General features: G+C 34.5%; 2 protein-coding genes across 3 annotated transcripts in view; both read left to right on the top strand.

Moving 5' to 3' along the window:
* Positions 1–20,816, top strand: part of LOC108361722 (insulin receptor substrate 1-like) — a 162,658-nt gene that overhangs the window by 35,568 nt on the left and 106,274 nt on the right. The window lies entirely within an intron of this gene.
* LOC108361723 (uncharacterized) lies at positions 4,272–5,272 on the top strand. The gene is made up of 2 exons (XM_017614432.1): positions 4,272–4,815; positions 4,868–5,272. Exons 1-2 carry the CDS (start codon positions 4,549–4,551, stop codon positions 5,270–5,272), a joined length of 672 nt encoding a protein of 223 aa, XP_017469921.1. The 5' UTR covers positions 4,272–4,548.

Raw genomic sequence — 20,816 nt, 5'->3', positions numbered from 1 at the left:
CGAAAAGCTTTTTATTATCTAGCACTAGCTGCATTTCCTTTTTCACTATATGTTGGTCTGGCTTAGTTGTGTGCATATATTCTTTGTAAAACACCTCTTGAAGGCGTTTTTTGTACTAAAAATTAATTTTATCTCCTACCTTATAAACGATTTCATTTACATCGTACATTTCTATCAACAGGATTTCGCCTATGGCTTCACTAAACTTCTCATGTGCGATCTTATTATTGTTTTCCTCGAACCTAACATCTGTCATTACGTCTTCTGAACTCGTGTTTGAGATTTTACCGGCAATCTCTACATCGATTTTAAATTTGACATTGCTTGCCGCTATAAAATTCCCACACTTAGGGAAACAAATTTTAGAATTAAACAAAAAAACGTGTTAAATTTAACAAAATACGCATATGAGAGAGCACTTACCCAACTCGTTTTAAATTTGAGTATGTACGTTATAAAATATGTCGTTGTGAAGTGCACAGATGCTTTTTCGTAATTAAGAAAAAAAAAACAATTAATTTTATGTTCCGTCTGATGGTAATTGAACCCGGACCCTCTTGGCAGCAACCAATCGTATTAAGCTTCTTTGCACACTCAGCTACAGCCATACGTGTAAATGTGTTTTCAAATGTTGAGTTTGAATCAACATCACAGCGCGCGATTAGTGCATTTGAACAGATAAAACATGTACCATGTATGTATGTGTGTATGTGTTGTCACCGCTGTGCATGCCTTGTATACATATGCTTTCTTAATTACATATGAAAAAGCATCTGAGACGTGCAAAGCGCCATACGTGCAGTGAAAAATGCTTCATTTTAATACGGGCGTATTTGAATTGAATATTTCCATTATACGTAGTCTATGTGTAATGGAAATATTCAATTTTGAACACTTTTCACTTGATTTAAATACGAACATTTTTAAACGGTAATCAAATAAAAAAATTTAATTTTTACAACGCGTTTTTTTTATCAGTGTACCTAGCATAACTGAATAACCAACCGACTCACTAGGCACCACCATAACTTCAATTAATATATCTTTATTCAGTACTTTAACGCAACATTTCACTTTTCCAAAAAATTTTAATCCTGATTTGTTAAATCCAAAGTAAGTATTATCAACTTTTTCTAACCGCACTCTCCCTGGTATAAGGGCTTGTTTAACTAGGCTTATAGGGCTGCCAGACAGTGTTGCCAACTTTTAATTTTCAAAAAGCACCAAAAACTTGGAAAAAAGCGTTTTACCACACTAAAAGCACCAAATGGTTTTGAGTCAATGAATGCTTTTTTCATAACAGTTTGTATGTATTTAACAAAAACAAAAAATTAACAATATTTACAAGAATGCATACATAAATCAATAAACAAAACTTTTTCGGTCATAACGATTGAAAAGCCACATGCTATAATGACTCATGCTTACGACGTAATACCGAAGAACTGCACATTAAAACTGATATATCTCAAGAAAGAAAAATCGAATCCCAACAAACGAAAATCATGCCCTAAGTAGAAATGAGCAAAATAATTTATGTTTTCATTATATAACCTCAAATATCGCCAAAAACCGTGATTTTGGCACTTTGAGGTTAGGATATCTCAAAATTCTAGTGCTAGAGCAATTGTGAGGCCAGATTTGGATTCAGCACCAAGAAACGATGTGTTTTACTCAGGAGGTACAAAAATAAAAATTTTTAAAAATAATTAGAATAAAAAGAATTACTTAACTTACTCGCATATCTACTAGCATTTTCAACGCGAATAGAATTGAACAAGATTGTATTTAAGTGCATTTAGATTTGTAGATTTTTGTAAATTCAGTGCTGCCACAGCTTTAAATATTTAAAAATTATTTCAGGTTTTAACTATATCGGAGTAATTTTAGTTCAGAAAAAAAGCCCTAAAAACGGCACTAGGCACTAAATAATTTTTTTTGGCGTTTTAATTTTCAAAAAGCACTAAATCTAGTGCTTAAAGCACCAAGTTGGCAACTATGCTGCCAGAGTCGATTAAGCATTCTACAATCATATTAAAATTAGGTGCAGCTATAACATTAATATTAAAATAACTTACAAAATTATTGCTGCTTGTTTTCTTCTTGTACTACTGGCAATTAAAAGCCTAGTGATCCGGACTGGCACTTAGGCTTCTTGCAGTCTTTGGAGATGTGTCCGGAGCTGTTGCAAATGTAGCAACGGAGTCTGTGTCCACCCGCTTGTACGCCTGTCTTTGAACTTGACGACGGCAACTCGATCGTTCGAAACGCTTTCGCGAGATCGCTGGGTGAAGAAAACTTTTGCAACTTTGCTTGAATTTGTAGCTGCTTGTTCGGTATTCCATCGACGATATACTCGACGAGTTCTGCATCACCCAGGTTCAGGCCGCTGCTCAATAAACATTTTTCATGGTAGTAGTTGCAAAAGGACTCCTCAGTTTTCCAGGCTCGATTCTCAAAACGTCATTGCATCACCAGTAAGTTGTCGTTATGTGCGAACGTAGTTGACATCTCTTTCAGTACTTCACCGAGGCCCTTAAGGTACATTTTGTTTAAGTTATACCAGGTGAGGGCGACACCTTTCTATTTCAACTGCACCGCCAGTCCTAATGTTTCACTAACAGCTTTCAGTACCTGTTGTAAACCCACAAATTGTGACACTTCGGGTTTGACAGTTGCGTTGACCTTTTTTCTTTCTCCAAGAATATCTTCATATTCTTTTTCTAGTAACTTCATTTTAGGCTCATCACTCTCGCTATATGTTAGCGGGCCATCATCGATACGCCGCTGTTCCACTTCGCGCTTACCACAAGGATTTCTGCCAAACTGTCTGTTTTCGACCTGCAGTACATTTTCATTGCTCGCGCCTTCGTGTCGATCATTGTCCGCGCCATTGTTGTCCGCAGCGTTTTCGTCGGCAACATGGTCGTCCGCAACATCCCGCAAGATTGTTGTCACAACCACCGCTGTTGGCACCATTGTTGTTCGGTCCGTTTTTTCCGCTATAGTCCACACCGTTATTCGTACTGGCATCTGTACCATTTTTCGCGCCGCTATTTTCCGCTTCCTTGTCCTTATGCGTTCCGACGTCTCTTGGGCACAGTCCACATGCCTCCGCAGACAACTCGCTCAATATTGCGGCAAGCGATGCCTTAGCGCCGCTCGCATTAAGCCCTGCGGCTGTGTAACAGGCTTTCAGTTGCAATAAGGTGTACTTCTCCACGTTAATGGAACGTTGATCCATTTTAGTTTGTAGGACTGACTTCACCACCACTTCTGATGAAAACGCCTTGGTGCTTATTTCGGGAAAATTTTCCTTAATTCGGTCCAAATTTGAAAAAAATAAAAATGAGGGTGTGTAGAGGAGCTTTTTCCGATTCTAGAAATGAAAACCCCAGAGGGCAGAGGCTTCTATTTTAAAAGTTATTCACTTTTAAAGTTGCATAATTCACCATACAAATTTCATTGATTACACGGAAGTGTTGAAAATGAAAACAGTTGTTGGTGCTGCCAGATGATGAAAATAGTACAAAAAAGTCGCGGGTTTTTTAGAGAAAATTTTCACTTTATATTGAAATACTGTTTTACATAATAAAGGAGTCGCAGGGGAAGTATTGATTTTAATACAAATGTGCATTATTTATCGAATTATCGATTTTTATAAAATAGCATCACAGGTGCAAATTTTTAATAAAAAATCGCGCGATTTTTTATAAAAAATTTTCATTATTTAAAGAAGTAGTGTTTTTTTTATTTAAATCAAGTGAAAAGTGTTCAAAATTGAATATTTCCATTACACATACACTACGTATAATGGAAATATTCAATTACTTCTAAAATGAAGCATTTTTCACTGCACGGATAGCGCTTTGCTTTTCATATGTAATTAAGAAAGCATATGTATACAAAGCATGCACAGCGGTGGCAACTCATACACACATACATACATGGTACATGTTTTATCTGTTCAAATGCACTAATCGCGCCCTGTGATGTTGATTCAAATTAAACATTTGAAAACAAATTTACACGTATGGCTGTAGCTGAGTGTGCAAAGAAGCTTAATACGATTGGTTGCTGCCAAGAGGGCCGGGTTCAATTACCATCAGACGGAACATAAAAATAATTTTTTTTCTTAATTACGAAAGCATCTGTGCACTTCACAACGACAAATTTTATAACGTACATACTCAAATTTAAAACGAGTTGGGTTAGTGCTCTTTCATATGCGTATTTTGTTAAGTTTAAAAATTTTTTTTTAAATTCTAAAATTTGTTTCCCTCAGTGTGGGAATTTTATAGCGGCAGGCAATGCCAAACTTAAAATTGATGATCGCAATCCATCGTAGACTGTTTTTTCGGAGAAGTTACGAAATAGCTTTCACGCAATTCGAATAGTTACGACGTAAATTCGAGATTCGTAGAGTTGCATTCTCTGAACCCACTCCAAGCGTCAATTCGTAGATTTTCGTACTATTTTGCTACGACGTGTTTTTGCATCGGGGAGAAATAAAAAAGAGTTAATTAAAATAAAAATTTAAAAGAAAAAATGCAAAAAGCTTTAATATGTAAGTCTACTATTAATTCAATTATAAATAAGTTTAACATGCATATATATATACACTTCTACAGGACTAAAGTTGTTACAACACGACAGCAGTATGCTACTTTGTTGGAGCTTTTGCAACAGAAAACAGAAATCGCCCAGGGTTTCTCAAAATGCTCCAAGGAAGAGGTAATGGAGTTCTGGCAAAGTGTGGCGAAGGAGCTGAATAGTCTGGGCCCACCAACCAAAGACGTGTCGAGCTGGAAAAAAGTAATGAATTGCTGCATGTGTTATAATTTCGTATATCATATATTTATTTCAGTTGTGGTTAGATTGGAAGGCCTACATAAAGAGGAAGCTATCCGAAAACAAGAAGGAGCAGGCAGCAACAGGCGGAGGACGAAATAGGCAGCACCATTTCAATGAATTGGAAGAGGAAGTCATTAAGATGACAGCTTTAGAGACCAGCACGCACGGCATCACAGGTACGGTAAGTGTTGGACTACCTTCTGCCGGCGTAGGAAGTTGCGAGGCCGATCCCGACGTATCCATGTTGTCGGGGAACTGCAGTCCATTCCTCCCGAGACGTGCTCCAACTGTCCAGAAGCGAGCCGACACAAGTGCTGCAGAACTTTTGGAAGAACAACTGGAACTTCAAAAGGATTTCCAACAAAAGAGTGTGGAGGTAGAGCAACGAAGGTTAGAAAAGTTGTCAAGAAATAAATAAATACACTAATTTCATTGAAAACAACGAATGTTTGTATTAAAATAGATTTTTCTTGTCATCCATGGTTTGTATCATTTCCAACGAGCAAAATAAACCTTAAATAAACCTTTTTTTAAGTTTACAATTATAAACATTAATGGCATTATTCATAAAAAATAAAGTAGCTTTACAAAAGGTTTATAAATTGAAAAATGTATGAAAACGTCAATTTATAAAGCTCTTTAAACCTACTTTATTTTTTATGAATAAGGCCATAAGCTTACAAAACGTTAATTTTTTGTTTATAAAACGCGTGGAAGTAAGCGTAATATAATCGAAATGGAACCTTGGTTACAAGCGTATAAATATATAAACTTATAATAAATGTTCAAAAGAAGGGTTTTTATGAGCGTATAAATCTGTGGTCATAAGAAATAACCGCCTAAGACGAAAAACCTGAATTCGAGAAAAAACGTTTTAAACATTTGGATGGTAATGTTAACCTTATGGGGAAACCAAAATATGTTTGTCTATAACTTTTTAAAAAGCCTAGCTGGCGAGATGGGGATTTCTTCACATACGCATGGAATAGTAGTTGCAGAATACGATAGCATATAAAACTAAATTCTTAAGTCGGCTTAGACAGTTATTGTTTATGACCACAGAAATATAAACTTATAGTAAATGTACAAAAGAAAGCCTTTTATAAGCGTATAAGTAAAAACTTATAATTAAGGTTCAAAAAAAGTTGTTTTTAAACGTTTTTTTAAACGATATTTCATTAATAGCTCATACTTAGATTGTTTAACATTTACCCGTCCATATAACGCATCAAACAAAATTATTTTTAAATGGAACAAAATGCTCAACACCCCCGACAAAATAAATTCTAAAAATCAACGGTAATTATTAGCGAATTGAAACTTACACTATATGGCATTTAAATTGAAAGGGCTACAAAACTGCATACTCGAAAATTTTCCAAAAATTCGAAATAAGATTGAAATTTTGATGAAACTTTTTGAAATCTGATACATTTTTTTAAACTTTGTGCAGGCTTTGAAACTTTTATATATGTAGTTTCTGTTAGAGACCGAACTATAATTTAAGCGAAAACTGCTAAAAATAAATAAACTTATAAATAAATTTCTTCTAATTTCTTGAAATTATATTCGTATAGATTGTCTTATCTGTGAAGCCGCATTATTATAACTTGATGAAGAAAGCTCATGGTTTTCGTTAGTATACTGTTCAACATTTTCTGATATATCACCACTCACGCGATAGTGAATGCAAATGTTGTGTAACGCTGCAGCAACGTTAACTATTTGACATACTTTCGAGGGTTCATAATGAAGCTCACGAGCACCCAGAAGGCATGCAAATCGGTTTTTAAATACACCAATGGTCCTTTCTACATTATTTCTAGCCTTCGCATGCACTTTATTGTAGTTACCTTCAGGGCTTCCTGATGGAGGTGATCGGAAAGGTGTCATTAGCCATGGCTCCAGGGCGTATCCAGCGTCTCCTGTGGAAAAAATAAACCCTTTTATTTTGACAAAAATTCAATGAAATTGGACGTATATACAGTGGTGGAAGAAATAATAGAAACTTTTTACTTTGACCAGTTTTGGCTATATTACTTTGTTTAATCAATGTTTAATGTTTTTGTATAAAAGACTAGCGCAATATATAACACACACTATATAAATCCATATTTCAAAGTTTGTACAAAAATTATAAAAATCCAAGAAACTTTAACAAAAACCCCAAAAAATTTCAAACTTTTTAATCAGATTTTTTTTTTAATTTGAGTATTCAGTTTTATAGCCCATTAAATTTTAGGAGAAAAATTTTGGGTATGCAGTTTTATAGCCCATTAAATTTTACTGCAAACCGCAAGACGCTAGAAAATCGCATTGATTTTTAATATTCTCATTTTATTGTCGCATATCTGCAAATAAATTAAATAAGAAATTTGAAGTATGTATTTGTAAGTATGTAGATTCTTCTCAAAACCTACGATCATGGCATTGATGCTGTAGTAACCTTTGCGGTTAAAATAGATAAACTTTTCTTTAGTTGGAGCAACAATTTTAATGTGTGTCCCATCTACACACAAAATCGCGCCAGGAAATCCATATTTCTGGTAAAAGTCTATCTTGGCTTGACTTTTTTCATCGTTGCGTAAGTCGAGGTTCACCCACTGAGGGCATAGATGGGATTGAAGCGATGCTAATACGTCTTTTAAGACGCAACAAAATGTGGACTGGGCCATTGGAATATCAAAGTCTTTACCCACTCCGTGCTGATAACCTTCCTCCGCAAAAAAAAAAAGACGGAAGACAAACGATGGAGTAAAGAAATAGACGCCGACCTTTGTGAACTTGCACTCCCCTCTAGAACACTGAGGACGTACAAAAAGGCCGCTTTATTTAAGCGGTATTTTTTAATAAACCTGCGTTTGAAAAATTTTTTCAAATAAAATTTAACTGAAGTTATGTATTTTCCAATATACATAATTTGTTTCTTCGACATCGAGAGGGTTGCTTATTGCCCTTAATAACTTTCGCTGAACTCTAAGGTTCCATTTGTTTCTCTCACGTTCCTCCGTCAGCATAATTGCAAACGCCAATGAATCCATAGTACTTATATTGGAAAATTTCCATGAAGAATATAATATTTTAGCTTTGTGTCTTCTATTTTATTTATTTACTACTAGCCAGCTGATTTCGAAACGCCAAATTAATAATAATAATTAAATTTGGTTTGGCAGCACTTTTTTCGAGTTCACATGGATTCCGTGATAGCAAATTGCAAAATTACTGGCAAAAATCTTTTTAATTTCACTTTTATTTCAACATATTTTGATTAAAAGAAAAATACTGATAGAAATAAAATATTTCACACAAACAGCAAAAAGTATAATTGATAATCGCATGAGGCTATTGGCTGAAAATTTTAAAATGCGCTTAGTGGCATTGTGCTACTATGATAGCACGGCCGAGTAATCATAGTCAACGTCCCATCTTTTTACCATTAGCCCAATACAAAACTGTACAAATCTGTACAAATGTACCAATCGAGTGACACTGCCTTAAAAATGTATGCAATTTAAAGAAGAAAATTTTCGTTAAAGTTTCGAGTTTTTTAATCAAATTCTGAGCATGCAGTTTTGTGGCGCATTGAATTCTAGTAGAATAAAGTACGAGTTTCAAATGGCTAAAAATTTCGATTGATGTTTTAGAATTGTTAAAAAGCTCAAAATTTGCACGAAATGTTGATTTTTTTTAATATTGCACAAATTTGGAAACTTGGATTTACACGGGTTTTGTTAAAGAAGGAACTATATTTTTATAAAAAAAAATAACAAAAGTTCAATAACATCAAAAATAATATGTTAAAACTTGGCAAAAAGTGGTTCGGCTATAATTTTTTGACCACTGCACATTGGGTCAAATTATTACTTTTTCTGTGCGAATGTAAAATAATGCCAACCGTTAAAAAATTTTAAAGTCAGTAAATAAAATGTGAAAACATGACTTAGCTTTCGTAAGACACTTTTCCGCGCAATGTTTTTTATGTTCAAATGATGAGTATATGTGTTTAAGGGCCGGTTGTTCAATGTCTGGTTATCACTACTTGCCGGTTAAACATCATTATCGACGTTTTCGTCACCATGCTTATAACATGTGATCGATAAAGCAGTCGTTGCATTTAACCGGAGCTTCTACCTCCGATTTCTGCAAATCAGACATTGAACAACCGGCCCTAAGGGCCGTTTTCTCATCTAACCTTTAGATTACCGGGAAAAGAATACGAACGTTTTTGAAACTAATTTGTGAAAAGAATGTCCAAAGCTCTATTCACCTTGGGCAAAAAGTATACTAAATATATATCTTATATCTTTAATTGGACATGCACACTGTACATAAAGGAAGTACATAACAAAATTAAAAAATATATGCCTTTTACAAAGCTCATTTTGCTCTTTTTTTCAAGTTTTTAGTGCCTTAAAATCCTACATTTCTACATTATGGGGGTCAGAACACCTACCTGCTATATTAAGCACTTTAAATATATTTTAACTTAGTATTTTATTAAAAACACCTTTACACACCTTTTTTCCTTGCTAGCGTCCATTTTTGTTTACTTTTACATTTGGAATTTCTCCTCCGCAAAAATAATTGATAAGTCTAGGTTGGGTACCGAAAAGTTATCGGTTAAATCTGAGATTATTTTATTATTAGAGATTAACAAGGGACGAATTTTGTATGGCTAATCTCTGTTTCTAATTACAGATTATGGAGTTAAGCTCGAAAATTAGGATAATCTACTTATATGTAAACCTAGTATTAGGTCAATTTGAATTTCTTCGGATGCCGTTTGGACTCAGAAATGCGCCAGCTACTTTTAAAAAATTCGTTAACAAAATTTTTTTTGGGAAATGATAAGTAGCGGCGAAGTCATCATATACCTCGACGATATCATGATTGCAACAGAGAGTTTAGGCGAGCACTTAGATATATTACGAAAAGTTTTCCAATGTTTAGTTTAGAATAAACTAGAGTTGAGGTTGAATAAGTGTGAGTTCCTGCAGTCAGAAATTTCTTATTTAGGATATTTGATAACGGGTAACGGTATTAGAGCGGACAAAAAGGGGTTGAAGGTGGTAGAAGATTTTGCAACACCGACCAAGGTACAAGAAGTACAAAGTTTTTTAGGACTTTGTTCATATTTCCGCAGGTTCATAAGAGATTTTTCTATAATAGCGAAACCGCTTTATAATCTTTTGGGGAAAGAAAAAAAATTTAAAACTGGACAGAAAGAGATAGAAGTTTTCGAAACACTTAAAGAAAAGCTAGTAAACTCTCCAGTATTAGCAATTAATGACCCCAGTGTTGCCACAGAGCTGCACTGCGACGCCAGCGCCTTAGGATTCGGGGCAATATTGCTCCAAAAAGAAGAAGAAAGAAAGATAACAAGTTACATCCAATTTTTTATTTCTCAAAGCGCACAACTGATTTCGAGTCTCGTTATCACAGTTTTTTTTGTGTTATGTATTTATCTTTCTTTCGAAACTAGCAATAAGTTTTCAAATCTTACAAGCTACTATTAAATTTAAAATTTCTGCAGCAATGCTTAGACATTTTTTTTTTCACATTTTACAGCTGGGACTGTCGGAATGGACAAGATTCCGAGCAGCAGGATCGCTGGATATCGTGCTGGGCAGGCGGTCTGAAATGACGAGTTCCAGAGCCGCACTGCCTGGGCGGGTGGAAAGGGCTAGTTTCCATGCCGCGCCTTCGCTTCTCTATAGTTAAGTGTTTACAATCCAGTATGCTGTGTTCGGTCGGAAAGGACAAGTTTCCGAGCCACACTGACACTGATGTTGGGTAGTCGGTCTGAAAGGACGAGTTCCAGAGCCGAAATTGATATATTGCGGATATCGAAATTCATTATCATTTGATAATATCGGAGAAATCCTTTCTTTTTAGTCTTATGCAAATCTCGGGCTAAGAAGATCTCGATAGTCGATTTGGAAGGGTTCATTAACCGTGCTGAGTAACTGGTGCTTAGCCCTCTTATGTCCTCATGCACCGTATTTACATTAAGATCTTTGTGGATATTCGTATTTTTTATGTACCACGGTGCTCCGCATATGGCGCGTAAAATTTATTACTGCAGTTTTAAAGTCTGTTCAAAATGGAATTGCACGCTGTGCCCCAAAGCCCGATTCCGTATTCCCAACATGGTTTAAACATCATATTAAAAAGCAACATCTTGTTATCTAGGCTTAATTTAGATTTGTGTCCTATAACCTATTGAAGGCTTGCTTGTTATAGTTTCGCCTGAGAAATTTTGTTTTCTATATGCTTTTTCCAGGTAAGTCTAGTAGTGTCATCCCAAGGTATTTGACACTATCTTTTTGTGGTATAGCCTTGCTGTTTATTTTTGGTGGTGGGCAAGTTTCTTTCTTCAGAGTAAATGTTGTCTAAACACACTTGCTTTAGTTAACCTTTATCCTCCAAGAACCTAGCCATAGCTCTAACTTTTTCAAATATTCTTGCAGCTTGTAAGAAGCTTCTATAGGGTCTGAACTATTGCATAGGATAGCTGTTTTATCAGCAAACGTTGAAATGGTTAGACTATCATCAATTGGCAAATCACGAGTGTATTTTACGTACAATATGGATCCTAGAACACTGCCTTGAGGGACACCTGCATATATTGGGTGACCTTCCGTTCTAAAGGAATTCTGCCTGACTGAAGTTTCTCCCCAGCAGAAAGCTTTCCAGAATTGCATGCAGGGAGTGAAACCTTTAGTTTGTATATAAGGCCATCATGCCAGACTTTGTCAAAAGCGTGTGATGTCCGAAAATACACCGGTGCAGTATTGCTTCTCTTCGAAGGCTTTTCTAATAAAAGAAACAATTCTATGAACTTGTTCTAGAATGCCATGTTCTTCACGAAAACCAAACTGCTGCGGTGGTATTATTTGGTTACTTGTTAGTGAAGGATGTATTTTTTTTAATAGAAGTTTTTAAAATATTTTAGAAAATACAGAAATCAAGCTAATCGGCCGATATGAACTTACTACCGTCGGATCTTTGCCTGGCTTTGGCACCATAATTATTTCCGAAAGTTTCCATAAGTTGGGGAAGTGCCCCAACTGAAGCATGTTATTAAAAATGTGTAATAAAATATGTACGCCAGTTTGTGGAAGCTCCTTTATGATTTCACCTGTAATCCTATCGTAACCAGGCGCTTTGTTCTTCTGAATATCATGAACAATGGTGTTAATTAAATCTTTCTTTTTAACCCGAAGCGGATTTGTGGTAAGGCTACTGGGGGGTATTGAAATATTGGAAGGATGAGAGCCTTATTCTCAAGACAAAATGTTTTCCGTTGCCCATGATTTTTATTTTCCACTTTTTGCTTTTTACATTGCATGATAAGAGTTATTCTCAGTGAGAATTCTTTTTCGTTGCTCGTAACTTATATTTTCGACTTCTGTTTCTTTACGTTGCTTGGTAAGAGTTATTCTCAATGAAAATTTTTTTTCGTTCCTCGAAACTTTTATTTTAAAGTTTTTTGGTTATGCGTTGTAGTAATGAAATACATATGTATGAGGCATTCTTTTTCTTATCGGACATCCAATTTGGTGTCACACTTTCTTTGCGCTTCAAATTTTTGAAGCTGATTTACATAGTGAAGACCAATAAATTAGGGATTTAAAGTCATACCGTCGTAATCCCTGATTCATTCTCTATAAAAACCATGTTTAAAAAAATGGGCGCTTTTCAAGAAATGGGCGTGGCAATTTTAGGACTAGAGTTCACAAAACGCAAATTTTATTTCGGATTTCGGCAGAATATCCCTTCGTTACCAGCATTTGTTCCGCAATATACTAGATATTCTGGGAAAATTTTCCAAAACTAATGCAGGCTTTGGAAAAAAAAAATATTAGGGAGTATAGAGGAGCTTTTTCAGATTCTAAATCTGAGGACCCCACCCTCCGGAGGCTTATAGTTTTTAAGTAATTCGCATTTAAAGTTGCAAAAAATACCGAATTCAACCTCTTTTTCCCTTGTACACCAACTGAACTGAAACGTCAGTGCTGCCATACATACAAAAAATGCAAAAAAAGACACAAAACGGAAACAATGAAAAGATGCACATAATGTTGCGCGATGTTTTATTAAAAATTGTAATTATTTATAGCGCGATTTATCGAAGTATCGATGTTATAATAAAAAGCGCCGTAGGGGAAAATTTTTAATAAAAAATCGCGCGATTTTTAATTAAACATTTTCATTACTTATCGAAGTATCGATTTTAAAATAAAAAGCGCCGCAGGCGAAGATTTTTAATAAATTTTAGTTAAAATTGTTCACTATTTATCGAAGTATCGATTTCAAAATAAAAAGCGCCGCAGGCGAAATTTTTTAATTAAAAATCGCGTGATTTTTAATTAAAAATTTTCATTATTTATTGAAGTATCGATTTTATAATAAAAAGCGCCGTGGGCGAAAATTTTGAATAAAAATCGCGCGATTTTTGATTAAGAATTTTCATTATTTATCGAAGTATCGATTTTATAAAAAAAATCCCAGCAGGCGAAAATTTTGAATCAAAAGCGAAAATGATATGGTTTATAGTTGTATTTTATAGCTTCGAGAAGTAGGGCAGCACACATTTGCTCTTACTGTCGGCCATTGTTATTTCTGTTTGTTTGTGAAAAGTGGTAAAACGAGTGAACGGATTTATAAACGCGTTTTGCTTAATTAATTGATAAACACATATATATTAAAAGTATAAAATACGCACGTGAACATTGAAGATATTGTATATCAACCAATATACAATTGATAAGTGGCATTTTGTACAAAAATGTGGGGGTGGTAGTGAAGATTATTTAACAACAAATTGCTTAAATACTATTAGCAACTACTTTGTGAGAGTGATATATTCATGTAGAGAAAGCCTCCCCCAACAGCCTTACCAAGTTTCATGGCGAAATTCCATATACTTTCGCTGAAATCTCGATTGGTTCCGTTTTGGAAAGCCAACCCGATATTCTGCCGAATCCCACAAGAAAATCTAAATTTTTTAACTTTAGTTCTAAAATTGCCACGCGCATTTCTAGAAGATTTTTTGATTTAAGACCCATTCTGGTAGGAGTTAGTGTATTGAAATAAATAATAAGAAAAAATAGGTTGCAAAATTTTACTATTGTTTTACATATTGAATAATATATCGTCACTAGAGACGAACAAAGGCGCGCTAGTGTTTCGACGGCGGAAAAAGACGCATAAAAAAATTGTACGAAAAAAGGCGCTTAATAAAAACTTCGGCGAAGAAAGACGCGTAATCATTATTCGCGTCAGCATTATTCGCCAAAAACTCTTTACGGAATGTACATCTATTACAACCGCAAACATAGTTGACCGCGAAAATAAGTTTACGCGTCCTTCTTCGCCGTCAAATATTTTAACGCGTTTTTCTTCGTCGTCAACTATGTTAAAAGTTTTTCTTCGCTGAAGTTTTTTTTATGCGCCTTCTTTCGCGGTCAACTTTTGAGCTCGCCCCTTTATTCATGTCTAGTGACGATATATTTAAAAAATTACAAAGTATTTAGTTTGACAAATAATGTTTTAGCAATTACATCATCCGCCAAGTTGTACCTTTTGTCAGTTAACAACAGCCGCAAAGCAGAAAATGCTCGCTCAACAGTAACCTGTGTAGCCATTTAACGTACACTGAGGGAAAAAAATATTAAAATCAAATAGAAACGTAATTGATCTTACTATAAACGTCAACGAAAGTACTGTATATCGGTAAATATTCAATTCAATTACGCGCATATTAAAATGACCGCGTTCGTACTGAAAAAGCATCCGAGAAGTGAATAATCAAGAAAAAACTAAAAAAAAAATTTATTTGCATGTTGCCTGCAGCGGAATTCGAACCCGACCATCTCCGGATACCAACAACTTGTGGCAAGCATCTTTGCGCACTCAGCTACACCCAGTCATATAAATTTGCTTTCAAATGTTGAATATCCATCAACACCAAAGAACGCGATTTGTCCGGATAAATATGTATGTACTATGTATGCACGATTGACAGAAATTCTTGAGAATTCTACTCTCATTCTACCATTCTTGCTATGTGTGTATGTGTGTTTCGTCACCGCTCTCAGTGCGGCGCTCTGCATGCTTGGGGTGCGTATGTACACTTACATATACATACTCAGATGTGAACAGTCAAATACGTGCGTAATAAATTTTGTATGAAAATATTATTTTTAAATACGAACATTTTTAAACGACAATCAAATATAAAGTATTCATTTTTACTATGCATTATTTCCCTCAGTGTAAAAATGGAAAAGTATACTTCTGTTCTTCCCAATATTGAAATAAATCAGCTTCTACGTCCAGCTTAATAGGTTTGAAGCTATCTATTTCAGCTATAGCTGCCTGCAGCTCTTTAGATTTATCATCCTTGTCATCTTCAGAAGACGAATCCACCTCAAGTTCCCTAAGTGATATCCTAAGCAGAGAAGACGTACTTTGGTTGGTGGACTCGTCAATCAAAAAATCGGGTGTTGATTGTCGTGGAAGTACTTCTGGAGAGGATAACGCATAGCGTCTTTCGGCTGCAAAAGAATTTAAAGGATAATCAAACATTTGTGAATGTGTACTTACATATACACTGTATTGGCACAGCAAATTTTTCACAATATATTCAACTATTTTTTTTTCTAATATTTTTCCGCCAATTTTCTCTCTTATTCTTAATTTTAGGAAGTTTCACTTCGATCACGTATACCACGTTACTAACCTCCTTTGATGGAATCATTAGCTGAGCTAGGTGTTTTAAATGCTGCCTAGCTTTATCTTTTTGAGCTGAATTGAGTGTGCGACGAAAACGAGGGTCCAAAAATAGAGCTGCAATAACCACGTCATTTTCAATCAACTCAAGTTCCCTTCTTTGTATGCATGTGAGAAGCGTTGTTGGCAAAGACATTGTCGCTGCTTGCTCTTTTAAGAGAATTTTTATTGTTAGCCAGGACTTAAAAAAATCTCCTAACAATTATTGATGTTCTTGTAACTTAAGTGTAAGTGTATAAGCCGGCTTTAGGACAATCACCAAAGATTCTATCTCTCCCGATTCATCTGAAGAAAGTGAGCCCTTCAGGTTATTTATGCACACATCTTTATACAGCATTAACTTTTCCAGCATCATAAAGGTTGAATTCTACCTTGTCGGGACATCCAGCTGTGGCTTCCCCAAATTGAGCATTTGTAAAATATGACTGTTTCGAATAAATTTTTATTTTTTTTATCAACGTCTAAAACATTTTTTACCGAAAACTTGGAGCTCTTAAGGTTTTAACAATTTGTCTTGCTCGATCTATTAGCTGAGTTTTCGTGGAAACAAAATTTTTAATTGCTAGCTGAAGGGTGTGGGCAGCACATTTGATGGAGGTTATATTGGTGTTATTCCATCCAATTGTTGGCTAAAAAAGTGTTTTTTTAAAATGATTTCCTTCAAATATGCATAGATTTCAAAGATAATACGTAAACAGAAACTATTTTTTGATTGTAGGAAAAATTGCACTTTAAGCGTCTAAAATGCTTTCAGAAGTCAGAGCTTAACAAAAATCATTGTAATGCAAGCCTGAAAAGGCTAATTTTTGGAATTAACTAATATATAGTAATTTTTTTTAACTACCTCTGGGTACTTTCTGTGGCATTATTCGAACAAACAAGCCGCAACATTTGCCAAGAAATCGACCATCTAACGCCGGAAATCTTCAAAATTCTGTAAAATGAGGCGAAATTTCCATCAACCCTGTTGGCGACCACCCATCAGATATCATTTTCCAAACATAAAAAAATAAAATTTATGGCACCTAGTAAACATATGCCGTTAAAATATCTTAAATATTTTTGGAATGACAGCAAAAGAAAATAGGGTTATTCTTTTTGCGATAGATTGTATATACCTTTATATTCTAAATATTTCTATGTATGTATGTATATTAGGGTGGTCCAGAAACAGTAAAGTCGGAATTGTAATGCTCTCACCCCCTAGGATTTAAAAAAAAGTATACGCCCATCTTTTTATTTTGAAATCAAAAAATATTTAGAGGTCGCTCAAGGCGCTCAAAGTTTTCCATGTATTTTTAAAAATGTATAAAATTATAGTTTAAAAAACTAAAACCTCCCTATTATAATTGCCATTCGTACTGTCATCAGGTATGTAACTTGAGAATAAAAATCGCTGCATCTTTTAGGCGCATCAATATTACATAGTTACATCCCGAGCTAATAAAAGGATGATAAAAAAAAACAACTTTTCGTGGAAATGGAATAGAATTCTTGAAAATCAATATCTTTCGATCGGAAAACTCTGGTTCTCTTCAAGAGACTTTCAATAATAATACACAATTGTTTATTCAACCATTTTTAATACTAACGATTTTTTATTGGTCTGCCCATTGCATTTTTTGGGGTTTTATAGGTTTTCCTCGGACCTATAAATTATAGTTGAAAAATGGTTAGATAAACACTTGAGTATTATTATTGGGAATATATGTATGTAGTATCTATTGCATCCCCTAAGCACCTTGGCCATATAGCGTTGTAATGGATATCAGCATTAATCACAAATTTATAGTAAGTTTGACACATATTAAGAGTCAAAACTGAGTACAAGTTAAAGAAATAATTTAATGAAAAAAGTGGTGTTGTCGAATGTAGAGAACAGAGTGATATTAGTTAATGGTCTTTTTAAAGAATTCTTGTTTAAAACACACTTATATTTGTATGTCTAATTTTGAGCAACGGAAAGAAAATTTCCTTAGAAAAAACTCTTACTAAGCAACGTAAAGAAACAAAAGTCAAAAATATAAGTTACGAGCAACGAAAAAGAATTTTCATTGAGAATAACTCTTATCATGCAACGTAAAAACAAAAACGTCGAAAATAAAAGTTATGAGCAACGGAAAAAATTTTGTCTTATNTTGAAATCAAAAAATATTTAGAGGTCGCTCAAGGCGCTCAAAGTTTTCCATGTATTTTTAAAAATGTATAAAATTATAGTTTAAAAAACTAAAACCTCCCTATTATAATTGCCATTCGTACTGTCATCAGGTATGTAACTTGAGAATAAAAATCGCTGCATCTTTTAGGCGCATCAATATTACATAGTTACATCCCGAGCTAATAAAAGGATGATAAAAAAAAACAACTTTTCGTGGAAATGGAATAGAATTCTTGAAAATCAATATCTTTCGATCGGAAAACTCTGGTTCTCTTCAAGAGACTTTCAATAATAATACACAATTGTTTATTCAACCATTTTTAATACTAACGATTTTTTATTGGTCTGCCCATTGCATTTTTTGGGGTTTTATAGGTTTTCCTCGGACCTATAAATTATAGTTGAAAAATGGTTAGATAAACACTTGAGTATTATTATTGGGAATATATGTATGTAGTATCTATTGCATCCCCTAAGCACCTTGGCCATATAGCGTTGTAATGGATATCAGCATTAATCACAAATTTATAGTAAGTTTGACACATATTAAGAGTCAAAACTGAGTACAAGTTAAAGAAATAATTTAATGAAAAAAGTGGTGTTGTCGAATGTAGAGAACAGAGTGATATTAGTTAATGGTCTTTTTAAAGAATTCTTGTTTAAAACACACTTATATTTGTATGTCTAATTTTGAGCAACGGAAAGAAAATTTCCTTAGAAAAAACTCTTACTAAGCAACGTAAAGAAACAAAAGTCAAAAATATAAGTTACGAGCAACGAAAAAGAATTTTCATTGAGAATAACTCTTATCATGCAACGTAAAAACAAAAACGTCGAAAATAAAAGTTATGAGCAACGGAAAAAATTTTGTCTTATGAATAACTCTTACCAGGCAACGTAAAAACAAAAACGTCGAAAATAAAAGTTATGAGCAACGGAAAACATTTATTTCTTGGGAATAACACTCACTGAGCGACGAAAAAGCAAAAAAGTCAAAAATTAAACTAAAGAGCGACGGAAAAAAGATTATATTGTGAATAACACTTATAGGGGAGCAAAACATATTTTGGGTTAAAAATAACTATTAAGTAAAATAACAAAATATTATTTATATTTAATTTAATAGTTATGGACCAGATTTTTTCGATATTCCTTATAACAGTTATGTCTCTTGTCGAAAGACTTGTGAAACATTACAGGCGAAAGCATTTGCTTTATCCTCATCATTCCTCGCCAGTTTCCGTTCTCAATATGTAATGGTGCTTCTCGACGAACGGGCCTCTTCGCATGCTTCAGTGTTCGCCAAAGGGAGTAGTCAGGCTGTTTCGAAACAGACGAGGACTGAAGGATCGACTGCGTACTTCTTTCTGTTTCCGCCTGCAACAAAATACGTTTCCTTTGTACACGCATTCAGCTCCTGTTTAAGCTTCGGAGAGCGAATTCTTTGCCATTCCCTTCTTAATTTGCGTTTTTTACTTATTAAGTTAAGAATGTTTGGGGTGTGCAGGCCAGGGCAGTAAGAACTGCGATGTTTTATAGAAGGATTTGGTGTTGCAATTTCTGCGGCCTTACCTATTATATCAGTGAGATGTTCAGCTGCCCTGTCGATATCATCCTTGGTCGGAATATTAACTTGCGGGTCAATGTGCGAACTGACATACGTTTTGTATTTTAACCAGTCTGTGTGCTTATTTGTAAGATTTTTTGTTTTTCTTCATAATTAATAAACATTGATAATGTTATGAGGCAGGGTGATTGATCTGAAGAGAGATCAAATAAGGCTTCAGTATTAACTCGGTGTCGCGCAATACCCAAAGTAAATAAGATCGGGTATTTTTTGGGTGTCAGATGGCCAATACGTTGGCTGACCAGTAGGCAAGACGTCAAATCCTCTATTCTGGATTACTTTATATATATTTCTACCCTTTGGTGTAATCAATCTAGATCCCCAGAATGTGTGCTTGGCATTGTAATCTTATGACGAGGGGGCAGTATATAGCATATACAGTAAGGCCACCCAAGTGGTCATCAATGTGTGTTGCAGTGTTATGAATGAATTCATCACTTTGCGATTGATTTGAACTCTGGAAAAGGCTAATATTTTATCCAACCAAAAACCTTTTTGTATAAAAGGGGAAATATACGACACCAGCTTGCTGGCTCCATCAAGTGATTTTACCCAAGACCGATAGAATACAAGATTGCGCTGATTGATGTGAAATTCGGGAGAGTAATGTGAATATGACGTCATCGCAGATTTTCCGGTGAAGAGAGCTGAGAGAGATATATCAGTATGTATATGTTTTGCATATGTACATGTATATGTATTTCACACAGACAATACACAAAATCTCCTATGACGTCATATTTTTGTCAAAATTTTCAAGAGAGAGTTAGCGGTATTACAATCAGTATTCGTTTCACCATGGATTGTACCATCAAGCTCGAAGAATATAACTTACCAGCATGCTGGTAAAATATTTATTTCTTAACAAATAAGGGCGAGGAAAGATCGAAATGATTAGAGCCGAAATTTCATAATTTTTCTACCATTTTGTTAAACATTGTTTTTTTTTCTTAATTCACAACTGCAAGAAAGTTCCGCAAAAATACTTTTACATAAAAAATTTAGCTAATTTCACCACTCACGACACCAGCATGCTGGTACAATCATAAAATTTTCAAATAGTTTTTGAAGTCGCACCAGCAGCTGGTATAATCACACCACAAGAACATAAACGGTCAATATACTTGATGGGCCATTTAACAAATTAAGCATATTAAGGGCCGTAAACTTATCTATTTTAAACTATAGTTAAATCGTTAATAGATAAGTTAACAGCCTTAACACTTTAACAGTATGTGTGTATAAAAACGTAAGGAACATACAGTACATATATGTATATACATATATCAGTCTTTCTTAGTTTAAAAATTCATCTCTTACATAAATGAAAAAAAAATTAGATCAAATTAAGCATATACAACTTTTTCATACGAAGTATGA

Source organism: Rhagoletis zephyria, unplaced genomic scaffold, assembly GCF_001687245.7.
Source record: "Rhagoletis zephyria isolate East Lansing unplaced genomic scaffold, Rhagoletis_zephyria_1.1 Rzeph_scaffold_00828, whole genome shotgun sequence".
In the NCBI taxonomy this organism is placed as follows: domain Eukaryota; kingdom Metazoa; phylum Arthropoda; class Insecta; order Diptera; family Tephritidae; genus Rhagoletis; species Rhagoletis zephyria.
The sequence above is the reverse complement of the archived record's forward strand: the minus strand, read 5'-3'. Positions and strand labels throughout refer to the sequence as shown.

Excerpts from the sequence above, each read along its gene's own strand:
- LOC108361723 (XM_017614432.1), top strand. The coding sequence starts at position 4,549 with ATGCAAAAAGCTTTAATATGTAAGTCTACTATTAATTCAATTATAAAT. Across the intron at positions 4,816-4,867 it reads ACGTGTCGAGCTGGAAAAAA|TTGTGGTTAGATTGGAAGGC; the intron begins GTAATGAATTGC and ends TATTTATTTCAG.